General features: G+C 46.7%; 3 protein-coding genes and 1 long non-coding RNA gene across 6 annotated transcripts in view; 3 read left to right on the top strand and 1 right to left on the bottom strand.

Moving 5' to 3' along the window:
- The first annotated feature begins 2,490 nt into the window (after positions 1 to 2,490).
- On the top strand, positions 2,491 to 10,257 carry tph2 (tryptophan hydroxylase 2 (tryptophan 5-monooxygenase)). The gene is made up of 12 exons (XM_046395355.1): positions 2,491 to 3,000; positions 3,943 to 4,306; positions 5,150 to 5,284; positions 5,392 to 5,575; positions 5,665 to 5,765; positions 6,102 to 6,169; positions 6,369 to 6,565; positions 6,851 to 6,986; positions 7,379 to 7,505; positions 7,865 to 7,960; positions 8,586 to 8,719; positions 9,586 to 10,257. Exons 2-12 carry the CDS (start codon positions 4,148 to 4,150, stop codon positions 9,758 to 9,760), a joined length of 1,512 nt encoding a protein of 503 aa, XP_046251311.1. The 5' UTR covers positions 2,491 to 3,000; positions 3,943 to 4,147; the 3' UTR covers positions 9,761 to 10,257.
- Positions 10,258 to 11,830: 1,573 nt separating this feature from the next.
- On the top strand, positions 11,831 to 12,832 carry LOC124061748 (G-protein coupled receptor 35-like). Its single transcript, XM_046393965.1, has one exon. It carries the CDS (start codon positions 11,831 to 11,833, stop codon positions 12,830 to 12,832), a length of 1,002 nt encoding a protein of 333 aa, XP_046249921.1.
- A 3,980-nt stretch (positions 12,833 to 16,812) lies between these two features.
- Positions 16,813 to 19,893, bottom strand: LOC124061604. Of its 2 annotated transcripts, none has more exons than XR_006843782.1 (2): positions 19,758 to 19,893; positions 16,813 to 17,191 (listed from the first exon to the last, which is right to left on the bottom strand). It is a non-coding gene; the product is annotated as an uncharacterized LOC124061604 (long non-coding RNA). The 2 variants fall into 2 exon arrangements; XR_006843783.1 differs by lacking the exon at positions 19,758 to 19,893 and adding an exon at positions 17,445 to 18,730.
- LOC124061603 (carbohydrate sulfotransferase 8-like) overlaps positions 19,825 to 21,824 on the top strand; it is a 41,185-nt gene continuing 39,185 nt past the window's right edge. The window contains exon 1 of one of the 2 annotated variants that reach the window (XM_046393622.1): positions 19,825 to 20,102. The gene's annotated coding sequence lies outside the window, so the exon portion shown is untranslated. The remainder of the gene's footprint in view (positions 20,103 to 21,824) is intronic. The other variant, XM_046393621.1, reaches the window with a different exon arrangement.

The raw sequence follows: 21,824 nt of genomic DNA, 5'->3' as shown, positions 1-21,824 counted from the left end.
GTCCAAGTACAGGATCTGGTCTGTATGAGACATTCAGCAGGACAAAGACAGAAGCCTCCTCAGGGGGGCGCCAGAGGGTTGAAGGGGAGGCAGAGATACTGCAGCAGGTGGCGTCAAAGCTCTCAGCTTCTCAGAGCCGCGATAGCCTCAGAAGTGAACACACACAAGAAACGAATATTGACATCAATTGGACTTCCTGAGGACATCACTGTCTCTGATGTCCCTCCAGAAAAACATCCATAAGTCACTCAGAAGTCAGACAGAAAGGACACTGCAGGGGTTTTCTGACCTGCCAAATGTAAATGCAGCCCACAGGTCCGGACTGCAGGTCAGCTGCTGTCCTGAGGGTTTTAGTTGTTCTGTCTTCATGTCGGTGTTAGCATGTTGGCATCAAATTAGCAACAACTCTTTGACCTCCTTCATTTTCACACAAAAGCCAGAATCGAGAAAACGCTGCAGAAGGGAGGAAGCAGGACAGGATTCGAGCGAGAGGAGCAGCTGGTTCACAGACAAACAGGAGCTCGTCGTGTCTGTAGTTCTGAGCCACAGTTAGGCTGAATCCAGTGTGAGTGGAGCTTTAGACCGGCAGAGCGTCTGTCGTGCTGGGACCTGCGATGTGCTTCACTTCCTGTCGCGGCGAGCTCACATCAGGCCCAACACCTCAGTCCAACCTGCTGTTTGATTGGCTGCATGTTGGCAGTGCAGCCCGCTTTCATTTCAATAAGACAAACATTGTGAAGCTGCTCGCCTGCTGTATCACAGATCAAACTACTATAACTCATTACGTAACCTCCTCGCAGTATTAATCATCCAATATGAGATCAGTCGTTCCACGTGAAACGGAATACAAGAAGACGCTCGCGTGCCCGCGGGAAAAGCAATTTCCCCTGATGTGTGATGAAAACGTTGATTTGTGTTTTTCTGTGCTGATAAAGGTCATGTTTGTAACTTAAAGGAATAGTGCCACATTTTAGGGAATGGTTTAGTTAAATGAGAAGATCAAATTAAATCCAGTTTCTGAAAACTGCAGTCGTTTCTGTCAGCTGAGCTTCCATCCCAGTCAGTCTCAAATGTTAACTGGATTCACGTAACATGAAGGAGGCCCAGTCACAAGTCAGACGACGGGAAACGTGGTCGCTCTGCGCCTCCTCGCCGCTGCGCGTGTCACTGACGTCATCTTTTATTCTGTCTGCGCCTCAGGTGAGGAGAAACACTTTTTTAAAACCCACATTTAGACGTTTTTTTCTTTTATAAATTGGAAATGTGAATCAAAACAGGAGGATGGAAGCATCGCAGCTGAGAGGAATGACGGCCAAAGCTCGTGTTGTAATAAACTCTTACTGCAATCCTTCAGATTTCAGTCATGTTTGATTTGTTGACAGCTGTGGTTTCCATGGTAACAGGGGTGTGTCTTAACACTGCAGTGGACTCAGAAAGACAATAAAAATCAGTTTTCATGCTGCACACTGCAGCAACGGGACGAAACAGTCGAGTTTCCTGTGGCTGCTTCACAATAAAAGCCTGCTAAGGTGTTTTAACGGAAAACAGCAGTAGCAGAAATTTGTTAGCATTAGCCGTAAGCTAATTCAGCTTTGACGCATTTTAGAGGAAAGTCACCAGTGACCCTGACACTTAGCATCTCAGCTAACCTGAATCCAGAGCGGGAGGGACCAGCAGCCTGTGGTGTAATGAAACTCTGAAGGACTGCGACTGTCTGCTCATTGAACTCTCTGTAAGAAAACCAAATGTGAAAATACTCTTCAATCCAACACGCACCTGTTTGAATCAGACCTCATGCCCTGCTGTTACGGTGTGATGCCACAGGTTCGGTCCAGACCCGGACAGCTTTTACTGGAAGCAGAAGACAGGTTTGCTAATAAAGCTGTTTGGTAAAGACATTTTGAGCCTGGAACAAATCAGAAACTGGCAGCACTCAGACCGGTTTTACTTTACTCTGCTGTGTTTCTGCTGCAGGCTTAAACATTTGTGACTTCATCTTCTCATGTAATTGATTGAACACTTAATAAAATGATTTCAGGCGCAGATTACTTCCCATCTCATGGTCCCACAGAGGATGTTCAGACTAAACGCACTCCATCTGGACGTCCATGGTTTCTGCTGGTTCTTAAAGCACCTTCAACTGAACTGAAGCCATGAGACAGGAACAGCAGAACCCACGAGTTAATCACACTCAAAATGAGTTTGTGTTGCTTTGTGACTGCTTTGAAGGAGGGCTTATAATAAAATATAAAACTGGTAAAAAATGCTCAGAAAAACGAGCACAAACCCCCACATCTTCCTTCCTTTTCTCCTCCCTGCTGGAAGCAAACAAGGCAACAACTGCAAACTGACATGAACACAAAATCAAACGACGACACCACGAATCTGCACTGAACCGAAATGTGGCCACAATAAACATCAACAAGCTTTGAAATGGACGGAAGTCAAACGTAATGTGTGTGAAATAACGAACAAAAGACATCAGCTCATTAATATTCACGCCCGATCAGACACGTGGAGGCTGACTACCGTCTGCTGAAATGTCAGAGCCGAACAACTAAAACTCCTTTTTCCTCCAAATGTCACTCGAGCGGCTTTAATGTGCGTGATGGACGTGAGGACGAGCCGCCCTCCTCCCCCTCTGACGGAGGAGGTGGGTGAAGGTATCGCCTACAATCTGCTCATAAAGCCGCCTCGGAGCGAGAACAAAGCGGCCGGAGCTTCTCCCGCCGTCTCCGCGCTCTTTCATTTCCTGTGTGGCAGGAAATTGCCTCAGCCCGCAGCCGATAGCCGCCGCCGCTTATCAGGCGTCCATCTCTCAGGGCTTTATTGAAGCGCAGGCCGCTTTGTGTGAGCTCCACCTGCTCGGCGGGTGGAGGTGGAGACTCTGCAGACACGACAGCAACCCGCAGCCTGCACAAACGCTTGTTTCAACTAATTACTAATTTTAAACCTCAACTCAGCGAGGGATTAATTAAGGAAAAAGCCGAATTCACAGCCGTAAGAACACCTGACCGGAAGTGAATTTGTCTTTTTCTTCAGTTTGAATCAGTTCGTGGACAAAAAACAATCTTCAGTAAAATTTAACCAAATCAAACTCGTCAAAATGGACCTTTGAAGCTGAATAAAGCTGACTTTGAGCAGGAAAATGTTTTTATTTGGCACACAAAATGAAAGATGTCCATCAGTGAGCTTTAGAGAGGACAGAGCTGGACCAGCTGTCCCCACAAAATCAGTCTGAACATGTCAGTCTCAAAAGAAAAGACAAAGACGTACCTAAATGTTGAACTGCTCCTTTAATATGGGCAGGTGTGAAGGGAGTGGAAATGAAAACGTCCTCAGGCAGCTTGTCATGGTTTGGACCGGACCGACGAGGGAGGACATGCGGGACGGACCTCACAGCTGTAAAGGGCTGTGTGAAAGGTTTAGGTTGGGGTGAGGGTTTAGGTTGGGGTGAGGGTTTGGGTTGGGGACACCTGGAAGGCTCAGGGTCAGGGTCTTTTAGTAGTGATGGTTTTAGGTGTTTCAGGTTAGGACATGCGTTATGTCAAGGTCCTCACAAGGACAGAGGTGTGTGTGTGTGTGTGTGTGTGTGTGTGTGTGTGTGTGTGTGTGTGCACCTGGTCTCTACTAACAACACACACACAGGCTGTATAACAGGACCATGCAGGCGTCTTTTACTCACTTGTACCGATGGTGTCCGTCTTTCGGTTGTATCCCAGCATGCACTGGGTCATGTTAGCATTCTGGTGTTAGCATTTAGCTGCGTCTCAGCACAGCCTCACACACTGCGAGTGCGGTTTGTATTTGATGCCGTCTTTGCATACTTTGTTGTAATATCTGTCCTCACTGCTTGTGTTGCCACAGTTAGTTCTGTCTTTCGAGGTGACGATTAAAAGGTCCAGTAGATGTTGTTTTTGAGTGAAACTTTCTTTTGTTCAGCCTGCAGAGGAGAAGCAGCAGTGGAGGGAGGAGCACCAGCAGCAGCTCCTCCTCCCTCTCCTCTGTCAGCATTTAACCCGGAGGCGGGCCGACGTGGGTCCAGCGCCGGGCGGACGGACGCAGCGTCTCAGAGTGTCAGTGAGAGCGAGGAGCAGCAGAACGCAGCAGGCTGGAGCCCTGGTACTCGTACACCCACTGGTTCCCCATGGCCTCGCCTCACGTGATGAAGCCCGGCCCGGAGCAGGTGCCCAGGATGCAGCCGGCCATGATGATGTTCTCCAGCAAGTACTGGGCCAGGAGGGGGCTGTCGCTGGACTCGGCCATGTTCGACCACCAGCGGCTACGCCACACGGGCGGGCAGATGGTGAGAACAACCCCTCATCTTCATCTTCATCCTCCTCCTCCTCCTCCTCCTCCGTCTCCCTGACATAAGCATGCAGTATTCATGAGTACTTTTACTGGAGGTACTTTAAGTACATTTTGTTGTTAAGTAATTTAATGGAGATAAATCAGTTCATCAAAGGAAACAGTTTGATGGGTTTTTTTTTTAATTTGCTAAATTTGAAACTTTAAGGGATGACAAGTGAAGGGATGTGCGTTTACGACTGCATGACACTGCAGGTGCTGTTTGCCTTCCAGTCAACGCTCAGGGCACAAAATCCCTCACACCTGGACACAAAAATGTTCAGAGAAGGAAATATCATTGATTACTTCAGGCCATTCAAGTGATTCATTTTTATTTATTCATGTTTTGTTGAAAACCTGGTGAGGTGAACCTGATGATGATGACGATGATGATGATGATCTGCAGATCATCTGAGCTCGTTATGAATAAATGATGTCCTCCATCAGCAGCTTGGTGATGTTAACAGGTGACACACCTGAGGCAGTCAGAGGAAACAGGAAGTTTGGTTCTGAGGCCGTTTCACGTTTTGTTTGAACGGCAGTAAAGCGCAGCGTTAACAGTCAACACGCGATAAGAGCAGACCTTCAGCTGCCTTATCGATCATCAGCTCCATGTTTGTCTTCATTAAATATTAGCGTGTCAGAGCGACGGAACAAGAAAACAAAAGAAAACAAAAGCTTGCAGAACCTGAAATGTTGCTGTTGTCGTTGTTGACGTTGATGTTCTTTTTGTCATCACTGATGTTGTCATTGTTGCTGTTGCTGAAGTTGTCCCTGTTGACGTTGTTGTTGTGTCCTCCAGTCCAGACGTCCGTCTTTCTGTCCCATCAGCGAGTCGCCGGACAAGGACGGCGCTGAGGATTCTGGGAAGACGGCGGTGGTGTTTTCTCTGAACAACGAGGTGGGCTGTCTGGTCAAAGCTCTCAGACTCTTTCAGGTGAGACAGTAAATCCTGTTTCCTGCTTCCTGTGTCACATGCGCTCGTGATCTCTGGTTTTACTCACATCTCGTCTTCACTTCCTCCCTCCTGCTCTCGTCCTGCAGGAGAAGCGAGTGAACTTGAACCACATCGAGTCTCGGGTGTCGAAGCGAGTCGTTAACGAGGTGGAGATCTTTGCTGACTGCAACTGCAGTAAGAAGGAGTTTAACGAGCTGCTGGAGCACCTCAAAGATCACGTCAACATCATCTCCTTCAACACACCTGCACACGTCTGGGCCGCCGAGGCAGGTAGGCACACCTGCGCTCATGCGGAACCTGTCCGTTGTTTCTGACAGACAGACCGCAGCTGTTTGATCTCTGGTCTTGTGTTTAACCAGATGGAGACGATGTTCCGTGGTTCCCGATGAAGATCTCCGAGTTGGATCAGTGTTCTCACCGAGTGCTGATGTACGGATCAGAACTGGACGCAGACCATCCTGTAGGTCTCATTCAAGCCTCACACACCTTTACATCACACCTTTAAAGCTGACTTTACGACTTTTGTCCACCAGATGGCGGAAGAGCTGACAGACAACACTGAACAAGTATCAGCTCAGAAAGAACAACACGAGCACAATGCAGTAGAATATAATAAACCACAGAGACGGGATGGGGGTCAGCACCTCAGGTTCAGGTTCAGGTTCAGACGGGTTCAAGCTCTTTTACTTAGAGGTCATTACAAGATTCTGACAGAAGGTTGGACTTGTTGCTGTATGGGGAAGATGAAAGACTGAGAGTGAAAACAATATCTAAGCCACTTCTTCCTTCCTGTCAGGGCTTTAAAGATGAAGTTTATCGGCAGAGGAGGAAATACTTTGTGGAAGTGGCCATGAATTACAAATTGTGAGTATCGTTGTGTCAGTTCCTGAACTTTGACTTCCGATGGATGAAAACCTCTGATGGACGAATGATTTGAATCATGTGAACGTGTTTGTTGTGATGTTGAGCTTTAGACTAAACAAACGTTGTGAAGATGTTTTCCAAAGCAAACAATCAGTGGATTCATAGAGAAAATAACCAGCAGATGAATCTCTGTGTCCAGCGGGCAGCCCATCCCTCGCATCGAGTACACCGCGGACGAGGTCAGGACGTGGGGGGTCGTCTTCAGAGAGCTGACCAAACTGTACCCGACTCACGCCTGCAGAGAACACCTGAAGAACCTGCCGCTGCTCATCAAACACTGCGGCTACAGAGAGGACAACATCCCCCAGCTGGAGGACGTCTCGCTGTTCCTCAGAGGTTTGACACTCCACACTTTCCGCTGACTTCCTGTGACCTCAGACTGGCGTGTGACATCAGTCTGCATTCATCTGGCGGCTGGAGTTACTTTCAGATTCCAGCTTTTCATACCTGTGTAGTTTAATGGGACAGACTATTTCCTGGGGTGTTCAGGAAGTCACGACTCTCTGCCAGGAAGTTCATGTTTGATGAGAGCGATGATTTGAACAGTCCGGACACGAGAGCAGGAAGTGTTTGTAGCAGTAATATTTAGAACTTAACAGCATGTGATGTTGTGTGTTTCAGAGAGGTCTGGTTTCACAGTCCGACCAGTCGCAGGTTATCTGTCCCCCAGGGACTTCCTGGCTGGTTTGGCCTACAGAGTGTTCAACTGCACTCAGTATGTCCGTCACAGCACCGACCCGCTCTACACACCTGAGCCGTGAGTACACCTGCACGCCTGTGATCTGCCCCACGCGCATGTCATCAGGTCAGTGAGAATTATTTCCAGGAAATGCTGAATCAGGAAGGACGTCTGTCGTCTGTTTTTCTGTTTTTTAAGTCACTTTAATGAAATGAAAGAAACGTCTGACAATCCTTAAAGGAACAGTTCACTCACACCCATCCTGATGGAAAGTCGTGGGAACTTCAGTGTGTGTGTGTGCGTGCGTGTGTGTGTGTGTGTGTGTGTGTGTGTGTGTGTGTGTGTGTGTGTGTGTGTGTGTGTGTCTGAGACAGGCTGATCCTGGTTCAGTTTGTTGGACTGTTCACAATGAGAGCGTGTGAGCCGGCTGCTGAAGCTGTGCTAACGAGCGTGTGTCCGTTTGCCGTCAGGGACACGTGTCACGAGCTGCTGGGTCATGTGCCTCTGCTGGCCGACCCGAAGTTCGCCCAGTTCTCTCAGGAGATCGGCTTGGCCTCTCTGGGCGCGTCTGACGAGGACGTTCAGAAACTGGCCACGGTGAGCGTCAACGTCGCCTCCCTCCGCGACTCCTCAGCTCCACCAGCGCCCTCTGGAGGCCACAGAAATCACCACACACAGACTTGTGGAGGTGGAGGTGATGGAGTAAAACCAGCAAGTGGCTGAAAGAATCCTTAACACAGAGGTCGATTGGCTGAAGTGTGCAGAGAGATGATTGGTCAAAATCAAACCAAATCTTTATTAGACTAACTTGTGTTTGAGATGACTCAGATCAGACTGTGGAGCACTTTGAGGTGAAGTCAAGTGTTTTTGTCTACTGTATGGTTATATTGTTACTACGTGTGTGTACAGGGAGGACAACGTGGTCCTCACTAAAAACCGTGTTGTGTCTTTTGCAGTGTTACTTCTTCACCATCGAGTTCGGACTCTGCAAACAGGACGGTCAGCTGCGAGCCTACGGAGCAGGTTTACTGTCGTCCATCGGAGAGCTGAGGGTAACGCACACTAACACGCAACACAGCTGCGCCGACTTAAAGGGAAAGTTCGCCTCGCGTTATGTGCCTGTCCTGTCAGTGTTGATGATAAGTCAGCCTCAGCGAGACAAAGCCGAGTCGTCCCGCTGCAGACACCAGAGAGGAGCTGCAGCTCGGACTTCCCTCCACGTCCGGGCAGCAGTGGGCAGCATCAGGCGCCCGGGGAGCATATGGGGGGGGGCGGTTAAGTGATTGCTCAAGGCCACATCAGCCACATTAATAACTCCACCACACTCAAATTTTTCCTGCCCATCCGGTGGGGGAATCGAACCGGTGACCCTCCGATCACAAGCCGCTTCTCCAACCTCTAGGCCACGGCTGCCCCCCGTGGGCAGAAACTCGTTCTGTTCGATTGTAAATGAGTTAAATGGCTGAGGATCAGCGGGGCCGTGAGGGCCGATGAGCAGCCAGTGAGTATCCAACACTGTGTTTTGGCCAACAAAGGAATAGCTGTAGTGAGCAGAGCATCATGGGACATGTAGGCGCCGGACAACTCGACTGTGAGTTTATTAACAAGTGCGTTTAGCACCAGCACTGACTGCACCTGCAGATGAAACGTTTCTTCTTTCGCGCTGTGTTTTCCCAGCATGCCCTGTCAGATCAGGCCTGTGTGAAGATGTTTGACCCAAAGACCACCTGCAACCAGGAGTGTCTCATCACCACCTTCCAGGACGTTTACTTTGTGTCCGAGAGCTTCGAGGAGGCCAAAGAGAAGATGAGGTGAACGACACATGCACACACACATGTTCACATTCACACACACACACACACTCATGTTCACATTCACACATGCACACACACACACACGCGCAGACACACACACACACACATGTTCACATTCACACACACACACGCACACATACAGACACGCACACACACACACACATGTTCACATTCATACATGCACACACACACACACACACACATGTTCACATTCACACATGCACACACACGCGCACACACACACACACACACACATGTTCACATTCACACACACACACGCACACATACAGACACGCACACACACACACACACACACACACATGTTCACATTCACACATGCACACACACACACACACACACACACACATGTTCACATTCATACATGCACACACACACGCACGCACACACACACACACACACTCATGTTCACATTCATACATGCACACACACACACACACACACACACACACACTCATGTTCACATTCATACATGCACACACACACACGCGCGCACACATACACACACACACATACCCACATGTTCACATTCATACATGCACACACACACACACACACTCATGTTCACATTCACACATGCACACACACACACACACACACACACACACACATGTTCACATTCACACATGCACACACACACACACACGCACACATACAGACACGCACACACACACACACATGCTCACACACTTGCTCTTGGCCATTGAAACATCACATAATGAGTCACTTTATCATTTAGTTTTTTCATTTATTTTATTGTACAAAAAGGTATTGATTAATGAAAGGCTTGGTTTGATCTGAAGTCCTCCTGCCGAAGCGTCACAGGCGTCTCCCGTCTCCAACAGGGACTTCGCCAAGACCATCAAGAGGCCGTTCTCGGTGTACTACAACCCGTACACTCAGAGCATCGACCTGCTGAAGGACACCCGCGGCATCGAGAACGTGGTGCAGGACCTGCGCAGCGACCTCACCACCGTGTGCGACGCTCTGGGCAAGATGAACACCTACATGGGCATCTGAGGCGTCCGCGCTGCGCTCTGATTGGCTCACAGCGTTTGTATATAAGATTTACTGCATCTCACCTGAAGGCGTCGCCGCCCAATGAGTCAGCTCCGATAAACGCTTCACTCGTGGTTAACAAGATGATCATATCAAACCCTGAGCTGTTTTAAATGTTCTGTAAGCCACCAATCAAATGCTTTGTTTTACGGGCGATTTACACCAGAATGAATTTAAAAAATAAAACAGGAAAAGGTTTCACTCGAAAAGAGCACATTGCTTCATTCAGAAGCAGAAGCAGTAGATAAGATAAGAAAACCTTTGTTTGTCGCACAAAGGAGAAATTGCTTCGTCTGAACAGCAGGGTACACGAACAGCACTGGAATAAGAGTTACAGTCAGAAATATTTCACAAAATAAGAATAAAGAATAGACAGAAATATTAAAATAAACATAAAAATAAAATAACCTGATGGAGCCATTGCAGCTTATTTTTCACCAAATCTTAAATGTTTAAAACTCAGATTTTCATCCATTGCAGTGGAGGCAAAGCGAACCCACATGAACCTTCTCAGTCACTTGTGATTGATTGATTGATTGATTGATTGATCTGTTGTTCTTTGTGTGTCAGTTTATTGTACAAATCAGCCTGATGAGACTCGTTCACGTTGCTGTGAATAAATTAATTCGTGAAGAAGACAAAAGCGTGTGACACGTTTTGATTTTCCTTTCTGTCTTTCTGTTTCGATGCTCAGTTTGACTGTAAGTCCTGCTGGTTCGGCTGCAGGATCGGGTTGCGATCGGGTTGCGATCGGGTTGTGAGGCTGAGGAAACATGGCAGCCAACAAATCACGTCAGACTGATGTCGTGGTGGTCACGCGTGTTTTCTTCCCGCCTGTCACGACGAAGGGCCTCGGGAGAGTTTGAACTGTGACGCAGTGCATGCTGGGAAGTCTGCTGATACGCTGATCAGCCTTTTTACGAGCTTCTCACGGACCTGACTGAACTCGGTTCAGTGATGAACTTGAAATTAAGTTTTAAGGTGAATTAACTTGAAATAAACAAAAGTTTTAAGTTAAGAGAGAAGATTAGTCGACTCAACTCAGTTCCTGATTCACAGCGTGTGACTGTAGAGTTGGTCATGTGACAGTTGGTCATGTGACAGTTGGTCATGTGATCGTTAGAGGCCCACTGCATGTGGTTCTTCAGTAATTATTTTAGACTTTCTGCACAGATTACACCGAGCAGATAGAAAAGCTTGATGAAAGGTTGAGTCAGACCAGCTGTTTCTGATCAGGATCCTCAGACAGGAAGTGAGACGGTCCTGAGAGACCACATCTGAGCTTTACTGATAAAGACAACTGAGAATATCAGCAGACTGATCACTGAAGCCGAGCTCTGAGCCCCTGAGCCTCCCGCTCAGGTGAACACACGATGTAAATGTCGTGATGTAAGCGTCAGGTGTTCACCCGCTTTCCTCGCTTTTCCGGAGACATTTGCATACTGGAAAATGTTTCACAATCACCGAAATAAGGAGCCCTGCTCACAAACAAATCGACCATCACCTCTGTATGCAAACACGCTCCGGGCGTGTCTGCTGCCTGGCTTTAAAGGAGGAGGAGGAGGAGGAGGAAGGAGACCCTTCACAGCACCGAGCAGACGTCCATCTTCATGCTGAAGGTCAGTTCATGTTTCTGCTGTTTGTCTCCAACCACAGACAGAACAACATCTGAGTTTACTTCAAGTTTCATTGTCATAAATACAAGAAAACACAATACTACTGCGATGACGCCACAGAGGTTTTAATTGCTTCTCTTAGCTTATGGAAAGTTTTACAAACATAAAGCCTGTGTGGATGCGCGTGTCCTGTCAGCAGGGTTACAGACGTCTCTTTTATAGCGGCGGGGAAAACGTTTTTGGGCCACAGGTGACGCAGCTGGTTTAACGAAACTCCTCACCAGGCTTGTTTGTTCCCTTCTTCCCGTCGATTACAGTTTGATGTGGACACGGTCTGGTTTTCTCTGGCCGTGTCCTCTGTGGTGTAGAAACTTTCGCTCTGCAGTTATTAAATCTGTCTTCACTCCAGGAGACAATGGGAAACAACGACACGACTTCAGCTCCATCACCTGCCAGCGAAAGCAACGATTCTCTCAGCGGCGCTCAGGCGGCACTCGGCTTCCCTGAAGCTTTCCACGGCTTCTTCTGGTCCTTTGCCTTTTCTGCGGCGGCAGTGATGAACCACTGTCACATGCAAACTGGTGACAAGGTCTGGTTCGGAGTCAAGATCTTCATACTAGTGATGTCTTTTCCAGCTAACGCAGCTTTGATGTGGATGCTGCTGAAGAGGAAGCGAGCCATGACGGCGTCTGAGGTGCTGGGCCTCAACGTGTCCGTCATGGACATCCTGTACTGCCTCTGTCTGCCTCTGGACATTTACACATGCCTGCACGAGGTTTCCAAGGCCGCCCACTCTGTCCACGAAGCCGTGTTTGCTCTCAACATCTTTGGCTGCCCTTTGCTGCTGACCTTCATGTGTTTGGAGCGATACGTGGCGGTGGCTCGGCCCGTGGCCTACCTCACGCTGGGGCAGTGGAAGTACCGTGTGGCCCTGTGTGCTTGTGCCTGGATCCTCACCCTGACCGTGGGCCTGCTGGGATACTTTGTGGGCGTGTTCACCTTGGCTTTGCCCCTGTCCATCATCATCTCTCTGCTATTCCTGGTCATGCTGCTGTGTCTGCTGGGGATCGTGTGGGTGTTGTGTCAGAGCGCACCGGGCGAAGCTTCAAGGTCCAGCGTGCCGCTGAAGAGACGAGCTCTGAAGAACATCGTGGCCGTGATGGTGCCGTCGGCTGTAGCTTATTCTCCTCTGGTGGCTCTGGTTCCGTACATGGCCGTGATAACATCCAGTCAGACCATCAGCTCTGCACAGTGCTACGTTCTGCAGGTCCTGCTGGTGTTTCCAAACATCGGCCTGTTCATCGGCCCCATGTTCTACCTGTCTCGGCTCAGACAGGTGACCTGCTGGACCCCAAGCTCCAAAACTCTGGCAGAGGAGACCACATCAACTTCTCTAAAGCTCAGAAACATACGCTAAAGGTTTGCTTTTTCATAGATCCAAGCATATTCTGTAAACGTGTGGTAGTTTGATAGGAACGGCTTAGCTGATTATTTTCATTACTGACTAACCTGCTGATCAATAAACACATCATGGAAATTGTTTTGTTTTGACGAATCATTTCACCTCAAAGTAGGGACTGATAACTTTGTGGGTTTGGGAGAGGAGAGCTGAGGAAAACAGGAGGAAAAGAGGTGACAGGAGAGCAAATCAGTTTTCAAATTTGACTTTAGTTTGGGAGGGGTGGCGGATTTGGGCCCTTCATGTTTACGGCCCTGGTTAGTCTCTGTGGTTCAGGTTTTAGTTCAACAAATAAACGTCCAAAAAGAATTGATAAATAAATTCAGGTTGAATAAAATGCTATCCAGCTCATTTCTGATCAGTGACTTTCCAGCTTCAGAAGGCGGCTGAAACCTGGAAGGTTCATGTGCCTGAGGGGCAAACCGAACATGCAAATCCACCTGCTGTAAGACACAAAGTGAGCGTCACATTTCAGGCTGCGCTCGAGTCACACCAGGAATCTGCGACAAAGTGAATTATTTTATTGTCCTACTAAATCAATATTTTTATGTTTGTCATTCACTTTAATGATGGTGAATAACCTGGAGACACACTTTTATTTCTTCATGACAAGTTTCTCTCCATCACATCTTAGTCAGGTCAAATATTTCTTTGACCTCCACCCGTCCGTCCTCCATCACCGTCTCCTGCAGCACAGGTGCACTCAGCTTGGTCCACAGGTGCTGCTTCAGCTCCAGGACCTGCGGGACGTAGTCCTTAAAAAGAGACCAGCTTGTGATTAAACTGAGGTCAGTGCTGCCGCAGGAAACAGCGAAATACAGAACACATCCAGAGCCACGAGACCGTGAACGATGCTGAAACATGCGACTTTACCCACAGGTGTGAACAATATTAAACATTAAATATTAAACCATTTTCTGATTGGCCTGCAGACAGCGACTGATGGGTCGACAGGTCACGGTCAGCACGAAACATTCATCTGTATACCAGTGAACAGATGCAATGATGAGATTTGTTTAGGAATATTTTAGAGTCCCACATGAAACACAGTCACATGTGTGTGTGCTATAGTTTGTGTCTGCATGTTGGCATATCAACAAATACCCAAAAACTCACCTGCCAGTGCAGATAAATTGCCCTCGCCGATTGGCGTGATGATCAGTTCATGATCACCTGACTGTATTCCCACAGTCTCACAGCTGTACTGCTGCAAACACCATCTGTGCTCTTACTGGACAGTTTTGATTTGTCTCTGAGCTGAATGGATCCTGATCGACTCTGCCAGAAAGTATCTATACACCTCAGCATCACAACATTTTGTTATGTGATACTGCATCGATTCTCAGAAACACTGTATTGATTTGTAATTAATAGTTTTTTGGTAAAGATTTGTGGCTGTGGTTGAACACAAAGGACACACGTCTATGAAATGTTAAGGTGTCGCCGTATATCGTTCGCTCGCTCCGTTTGGAATCGTCGCCCGTATCGAATCGTCACCCCGTTTGGAATCGTCGCCCGTATCGAATCGTCACCCCGTTTGGAATCATCGCCCGTATCGTATCGTCACCCCGTTTGGAATCGTCGCCCGTATCGTATCGTCACCCCCTTTGGAATCGTCACCCCGTTTGGAATCATCGGCCGTATCGTATCGTCACCCCCTTTGGAATCGTCACCCTGTTTGGAATCGTCGCCCGTATCGAATCGTCACCCCGTTTGGAATCGTCGCCCGTATCGTATCGTCACCCCCTTTGGAATCGTCACCCTGTTTGGAATCATCGCCCGTATCGTATCGTCACCCCGTTTGGAATCGTCGCCCGTATCGTATCGTCACCCCGTTTGGAATCGTCGCCCGTATCGTATCGTCACCCCGTTTGGAATCGTCGCCCGTATCGTATCGTCACCCCGTTTCGTGCCAACACACAGCTACTTTTAAGGGTCTGTTGTGTCTGAGTGCTGACGGAGAGCAGACTGAGAGTGAAGCGTTGGGAGTGACGGATGAGGTTGTGGGACTTGTCTTACAGTGGGTTGAAATGAGGACAGAGTGGCGAGGATGGACGGCTGTAACACCGAGTTGTAGATTTCCCTGTAACGCTCCACACTCAGACAGTGGATCTGAACCCCCGTCGAGTCCTTCGCTCTCTGGACCTTATTGATCTGCTGTTTCCTCCGCTGGCAGCAGTGGACACAAAATCTCATCTGTTTGTTCTGCTGCTTAGCTGCAGACCCACATCCTGACATCACTTCCTGTTCACAGGGAAACAGGAAGGACAACAACGTAAAACACAAATCCCAAAGTGCGTAGTAACTAAGTACATTTGCTTTCTACTCAAACATCTACGATTACTTTAAAGCTTTAGTTCTTCTGCAGATTTAGATGATTAAAAGTTTATTATCAGTGCATTTGTTTAAACAGAAGGTGAAAAGACAACGCTGTTGTCTTATCTTATGTCACTATTCACTGCATACCCCAGCCACCATTGAGCTACCCAGTCAACTTTTACTTGAATATAAAAATGAAGCTTGTTTTAGAGCTCAAAAACACAAATTCTGTCATGTCTCTTGAACTCACCGTGACTTTCCTGACCTGGGATCCAGCGGGCACCCGGAGATCAGGTCTGGCTGCAGCAGGACGGACCGTGCTGTTGGTCTCCTTGTGCGTCTGTCTCTGTGAAGATATCGTTTTAGAGGACAGCAAAGAGGCAGACAGGAAACATGGTGAGGACAAAAGACAAGCGACAACTGACACGCTGTGAAACATTCAGATTTCCATTTCATGCTACTTTGCTGCTTCATACTGTATTTCTACTGCACTGCACCTTGGAGGGAAACGTTAGACCTTTTCCTCCCCTTCATTTACCTGACAGCTTTAGTTACTGCACAGGTTCAGATAATTCATACAAAATATTATCGAAATTCTTACACTCCACTTTCACCGGCTGCAAACTAAAAAGATTAACACATTAATGCATCACTAAAAATGATAAAATGATCCATAATGAGTAGTTTTACTTTTGGTATCTTATTTTGATGTTAATACTTCTCTTTTATTTGGGGTATGTCTTCCACCGAAGCTGCTGTGTGAAATCACGTTTAAAGAACACAAACTCTCAGCTATCAGCATGTAAACCATAACATGAACCAAATGTTGGCTAAAAAGATGAAGTATAAATGAAGATAAAATATTTTCTGCTTGAATTCTAGCATTTTCTTACCTTCTCCATCTGTAGATGCTTTTGCTGCCTGTGAAAATGTAGCTGTTTGTTTCTGACAGACTTTATTTTGAAAATACACAAATGAAAACAGTTTAAGTTCTAGAAAACCTCCAGGATTCCGAGTCACAGCAGCTCGTTATGAAGTCACTGAACATGAAGTCCTTCCTCAGACTCAAGGATTCAAGGATTCAAGGATTCAAGGATTCAAGGAACTTTATTGTCATACCAGCTCACATTCACATGTTTATGGTAGGAAATTAGGACTCAGGTCCCGGGAGCAATAAATAGAATATAAAAATACGAGATAAAAAGTTGAACAAAACAGAAATATAAGCTAAATAAACATAGAATATAAAAAGAATATAAAACTAAACATTTAAATAATTTAAATAAAAGTGATTTACTAAATTAAGCTGCACCCTTAAAACTTTAGTGAAGGTCTGTCCAATCAGGAGCCGTCAGCTGTGTAAACAGGAAGTCACTGAGCATCACAAACTGGCGGAAGGTTTTTAGAGGCTGAAAGATGTTAAACTTTTAAATTCAATCTGTGTGTCTCCAAGTTAGTTTTCATAATGAGAGACAAATTCTTGGTTATGCTAAGCTAACTGACATTTTACCTCATTTAGACGATAAAAGTTGTGTGCAGACTGAGAACAAAAGCCTCAGACTTCTGAGGACACACACAAACACAGTCAACAAAACAGGCCAGTAAACACACACCAGAGGTCAGTAACGGCCCTTTAATCCAGCCCCTGGCTCTGACGGAGGATCTGTATACAGATATACATCATTAAATCAATAGTTCACTCCCATCAGGCCGCAGCGCTTCATCATCCTCAGCACGCAGCAGTGAAATATGAGGCGCAGACGAGTCTCCAATAATGTCTGTATTCAGCCTGCAGCCGAGCTCAATGAGGACGACTGCAGCAGGAGAAGAACAGGTGAATTAGTCGTTCACTCGGATCAATAAATGCCACCGCAGAGGAGAACGCTATCTGTTATCTCGGCCCCACGGCCATGAGACGCCTTTTGTCCTGGATTTAATGAACCCCACACAGCTCATCTCATTGTGTGGCTCCTCCACAGTTCAGCAGTACTGATCAGGCTGCAACAACAGGGGGAGACAGAGGACACACTGAGACACAGACAGTCTCGTACTGAAAGACAACTGAAAGTATGCCGACTGTTTATTTATTCAAAAAGACACAAGTCCTCTGCAGGAGTGTTGTACACAATGCACATATGGTTACCACAACCATATACACCATATGTACAATTTAAAATAAAAACATGTTTTTTACATATTGCATATATGTATATATTATCACCCATTTATAGTACAGGTGTATGTGCACAACCTTCGGTCCTTAACAATAAGAGAATGAGCTGCCGCTGCTGCTTGTCTGTGCTTGCCAACTGAAACTCAGGAGCTGTAAACATTGAGGTGTCCAGTTACCAGACTGTTTCCAGGCTGTGATGATGACGACTTTGTTAACCTTATGTGCACCACAGTGTTAACTGTCTCACATGAACTCCTCAGGACTGAAGCTGTGCTCACTTCACACACCTTCAGACTCGGGATGAGCCTCGCTGTGAAAGAAAACTCAGTTTTAAAGACACCCCAATTTTAACCACAGCTACAGGTTTCATATCATTTCTACTGTGTTCTCTCGGTTGATAAGGTGCTTTTCCAGTTTACGGCTCCTGAGACCAACTGGATAAATAACCCGTAGTTTCTATTCAGGGTCTGCAAGGTAACTGTGTCCAGATGTTGGTTAACAAGAAAAAGTGCCAGAATGAAACTTCCCATAACAGACAAACTATGTTTTTTATACTTGTTTTTGTACAAACTGAATAAACCAAATAGAGCACAGAATAGAAAATAGAACAGATCTTTATGTTAAGCTAAGCTAGCTGTTGTCCTCTGTTTCCAGTCTTTATGCTAAGCTATCTGTTGACCTCCGTTTTCAGTCTTAATGCTAAGCTATCTGTTGACCTCTGTTTTCAGTCTTAATGCTAAGCTAAGCTAACTGTTGCCCTCTGTTTTCAGTCTTAAAAACTAAGCTAAGTTAGCTGGTGCCCTCTGTTTTCAGTCTTTATGCTAAGATAAGCTAGTTGCTGTCCTCTGTTTCTAGTCTTAATGCTAAGCTAAGCTAGCTGCTGCTCTCTGTTTCCAGTCTTTACGCTAAGCTAAGCTAGCTGTTGCCCTCTGTTTCCACTCTTTATGCTAAACTAAGCTATCGGTTGACTTCTGTTTCCAGTCTTTATGCTAAGCTAGCTGATGTCTCAAATGAAAGACAAAATCAAAACTAACTTTACTTTTCCCAGTTCAACTGGCTGGTCCTCCCCAGTAGACTGTTTTTTAGCAGTCTCAGGTCTTTTTGGTTTATTTATTATCTAGCTCTATCTCTAGCTTTTCACGCAGTTTATACTTAATACTTGGAGACTAGTGAAGAAGCTAATATTTATAATGACTTTTAAAAGCCTACTTCTTCCAGCACTGCAGAATTTGCATGCTAATGAATTAAACATGAGTATTTTGAAAGTATTCCTCGTGTCTCAGAAAGCAGTGAGAGTGGATCCTCAGTTTTGGACGTTATTATCATACAGTTGTGTGATGATACAGTGATGTGTCGGTGCTTTTCCCCGCTGCTCTGCACGCATCTGTCACCTGCCCGCCCGCCCGCCCGCCTGCTCTCATCTCCGGCTCTCTGAAGCTCCGTTGCCTGGCAAAGGCGGCACGGAGGTCCCCGGGGACCGCCGGTAAACAGCAAGAAATAGAAGCAAGAGAGAGGACACACACACACACACACACACACACACAGCTGCTTCTGCTGCTGCTTCATGCGTAGAGTAAAGTCATCCACAATAAGAGTTCATGTTTCCGGTCGCTTGTAAATAAAAGTCTTCCTCTAATATTAATGACTTTTAGCTCTAATTTAATTTATAGAAAATATCAGGTAGGTTATTATTATGGATGCGTGAGTAGTAGAAGAAGTTGTATATTTAACACCAGATTACACTGCATTACATTAATTATGGTATAATATCACCATGACTGCAGGAGTTGCACTACTGGCTTTGTTTCACACAAAGATTTAACTCATATAGTGTATGTAGATATTTCATCTAGTTATTTTCTTCTGTTCTTATTCAGTCCTTTGTTTGTTTATTGCCTTACATCTGTTTACATCACACACACACACACACACACACATTAGGCTAGTGTAACATGTAGGCTCCTGTACATAGATTTCTAAATTTTATATATTTTCTTTCAACTTTTCCGTGACAGGTTTGTTCTGGTGTTGCTGAAATGCACACACTTTGGACAAAAGATGTTTTTTATATACAGTATTTCTGATTCTGATTTTCTAAAACTGACAAAAGCTTCACATGCTACCAGAAGGGTGGTGGATGCTGAATTTGGCGTCTACCTCTGAAAGTAGTCGGAGGTCGTCATTTATCCTCAGCTCCACCCTTAACCTTTAATTATAGTCAGTATACAATTTAAACACATATGAGCTGAAAAAGAAAACAGTCAAACGGTCAGTTTTTAATAGATATAAAATGCGGGGACAAAACTTTCCCACTTAATAAGTCAAGGCTGTGGAAACTGCCAATAAAAATGTGTCAGTGTGCGTTTTAAATTGAGAAACAGAGTTGCATACCTTTATTGTGAAAGTGAAACACCTTAACATCCGGTATCTTCCTTCTTCTCTTCCAACTTGACGCGCCATCTTTTCCGTTGGCCTCGGCCGCCCACCGGGACGCACTTCTGGTCTCCGTGCGCAAGTTTGGGCGTTTTCCCTCCCGGTTCTCCTCCTTCATTACTTGAAACGGACATTTTACCGGAAAAGACAGGAGAGTAGCGCCTTCTGCTCGGTCTTACCGTCACCGCCTGGTATTCGTTATTTTCTCCTCTCGGTAAACGGAGGAGCAGACGCCGGAAGAAGCGGGACTTTTCGGGGGACGGGTAAACTCCGCCGACAGCTTCCATGCGGGTCCACGCACAGGTGAGTGAGACCGGGGGATTGTCACATTCAGCCCGCGGGTTTTGTTGTCTTTTTTAACGTAAATGCACTTTTCCCCTTTGCAAACGAGTGTCGGTGCTGCTTTCTGCCCTCACGGTTGACGGTGAAATTTGGACCCTCCGGTTATTTCAGTCAAACAGTCCCGTGCTGTTCGTCCGGAAACACCCAGTGGGCTGAAAGGGCAGTTCTTCGGTTAACCGAGCTGGATCGGAGTTGTGGAGTGACAGGAAGCGACTGAAGCTGTGCAGAGGCAGCAGTTCAGTCTGATGGTGTCGTGGATTTATGAAAAGGTTGTGTTTGACTTTGCCTGACGTTCTTATCACAGATTCTGTTTACATGTGCTGGACGTGGCAGCTCCACCCGTCTCCACCCGTCCCCACCTGTCTGCTCCTCAGCCAAACACCTGTCTGCTGCTCAGGCAATTATTCCTGATCCACTCAGCTGCTCCAGCTGCTGGCCGTTAGTGTGTGTGAGGTGGAGCAGGTGGAGCAGGTGGATCCATGTGTTGGTTGGTTTCCTCTGTCAGAGAGGAGGTGAACGAGCGGCTGTGTGATCGTACTGAATTATTTCTCCTCACAGCTAAAAATAACCGACTGTCCTGAACACCTCGGCACACACACACACACACACTCTCACATGCACACACTCACACACACTCTCACACACACAGATTGCACTTCTATACCTGCGAGGACTGCAACCCTGACCTTAAGCATTCATGTGTTTATATAAACATTAAAAAGTGCAGTTGAAAAGGTGTCATTCATGTTCCCCTCTCACTGCACAACACTCACACACACTCACACACTCACACACTCACACACTCACACACACACACACACTCACACACTCACACACACTCACACACACACACTCACACACACACTCACACAGAGTTTTACAGGCCTGACACTGTAGGTATTCTGCCTGTGTGCTGCTGGTTAATAGATTCCCGATCGATCACCTTAATAACGATGTTTAATCCATCGTGTGGATCTCCCGTACGATTGATTGCTTGTTGGCTGGTGCAGCTGCAGTTGTTGTAATTTATTACTGATGAAGCCAAATGCTATTTCACTTCATTACAGCTAAGATGAGACGTTTTTCTGTCCAGATTGTTATTGGGTTTGTGAAGATCATTTTTCCTCGACAAACCCGCCATCTCATCTGATATAATCAGCGTTAGTGTTTTTTGTCCGACTGCGGATGAGATCAATCAGACCGGAGCTTCCTGCGTAGGAGCGTAATGTATAATAACACACCATGATGGTTTGTAATACTTGATTCATAGTTTGTATCAATCACAAGCTGAATCTCCAAAGTAACTGGTGATGGAAGTTGCGGCCTCGTGGCCACCCGGGTTCTCCAGCTTCCTCCCACAGCCCTGACGCGGGCAGCTCAGGTTCACTGGTGTCTGTAAAGAGTGAAGGTGAGTGTGAGTGGTCTCTGGATGCCATCCTGTGGATGAACTGGCAGGTCCGGGCTGGACCCTGGGACCTCGCCTCGTGTCGGCTGGGACAAGCTGAGTTTTGGTTTCACCCAACTGTAGCAGCTGTTGAAGCCCACTTGCTTCCCCGAGTAGGTTGATGTGAGAGAGTTAAAACAGAGTCGTTGAATAGCCTTAAAACAGAGTTATTTATTTTAGAAACAAAGATCTTTGGAGATCCCACCTCAGAACACAAGTCTGCTTCAGCCAAACGCCAA

The sequence above is a fragment of the Scatophagus argus genome, chromosome 7 (assembly GCF_020382885.2).
Source record: "Scatophagus argus isolate fScaArg1 chromosome 7, fScaArg1.pri, whole genome shotgun sequence".
NCBI classification, from domain to species: Eukaryota; Metazoa; Chordata; class Actinopteri; family Scatophagidae; genus Scatophagus; species Scatophagus argus.
The sequence above is the reverse complement of the archived record's forward strand: the minus strand, read 5'-3'. Positions and strand labels throughout refer to the sequence as shown.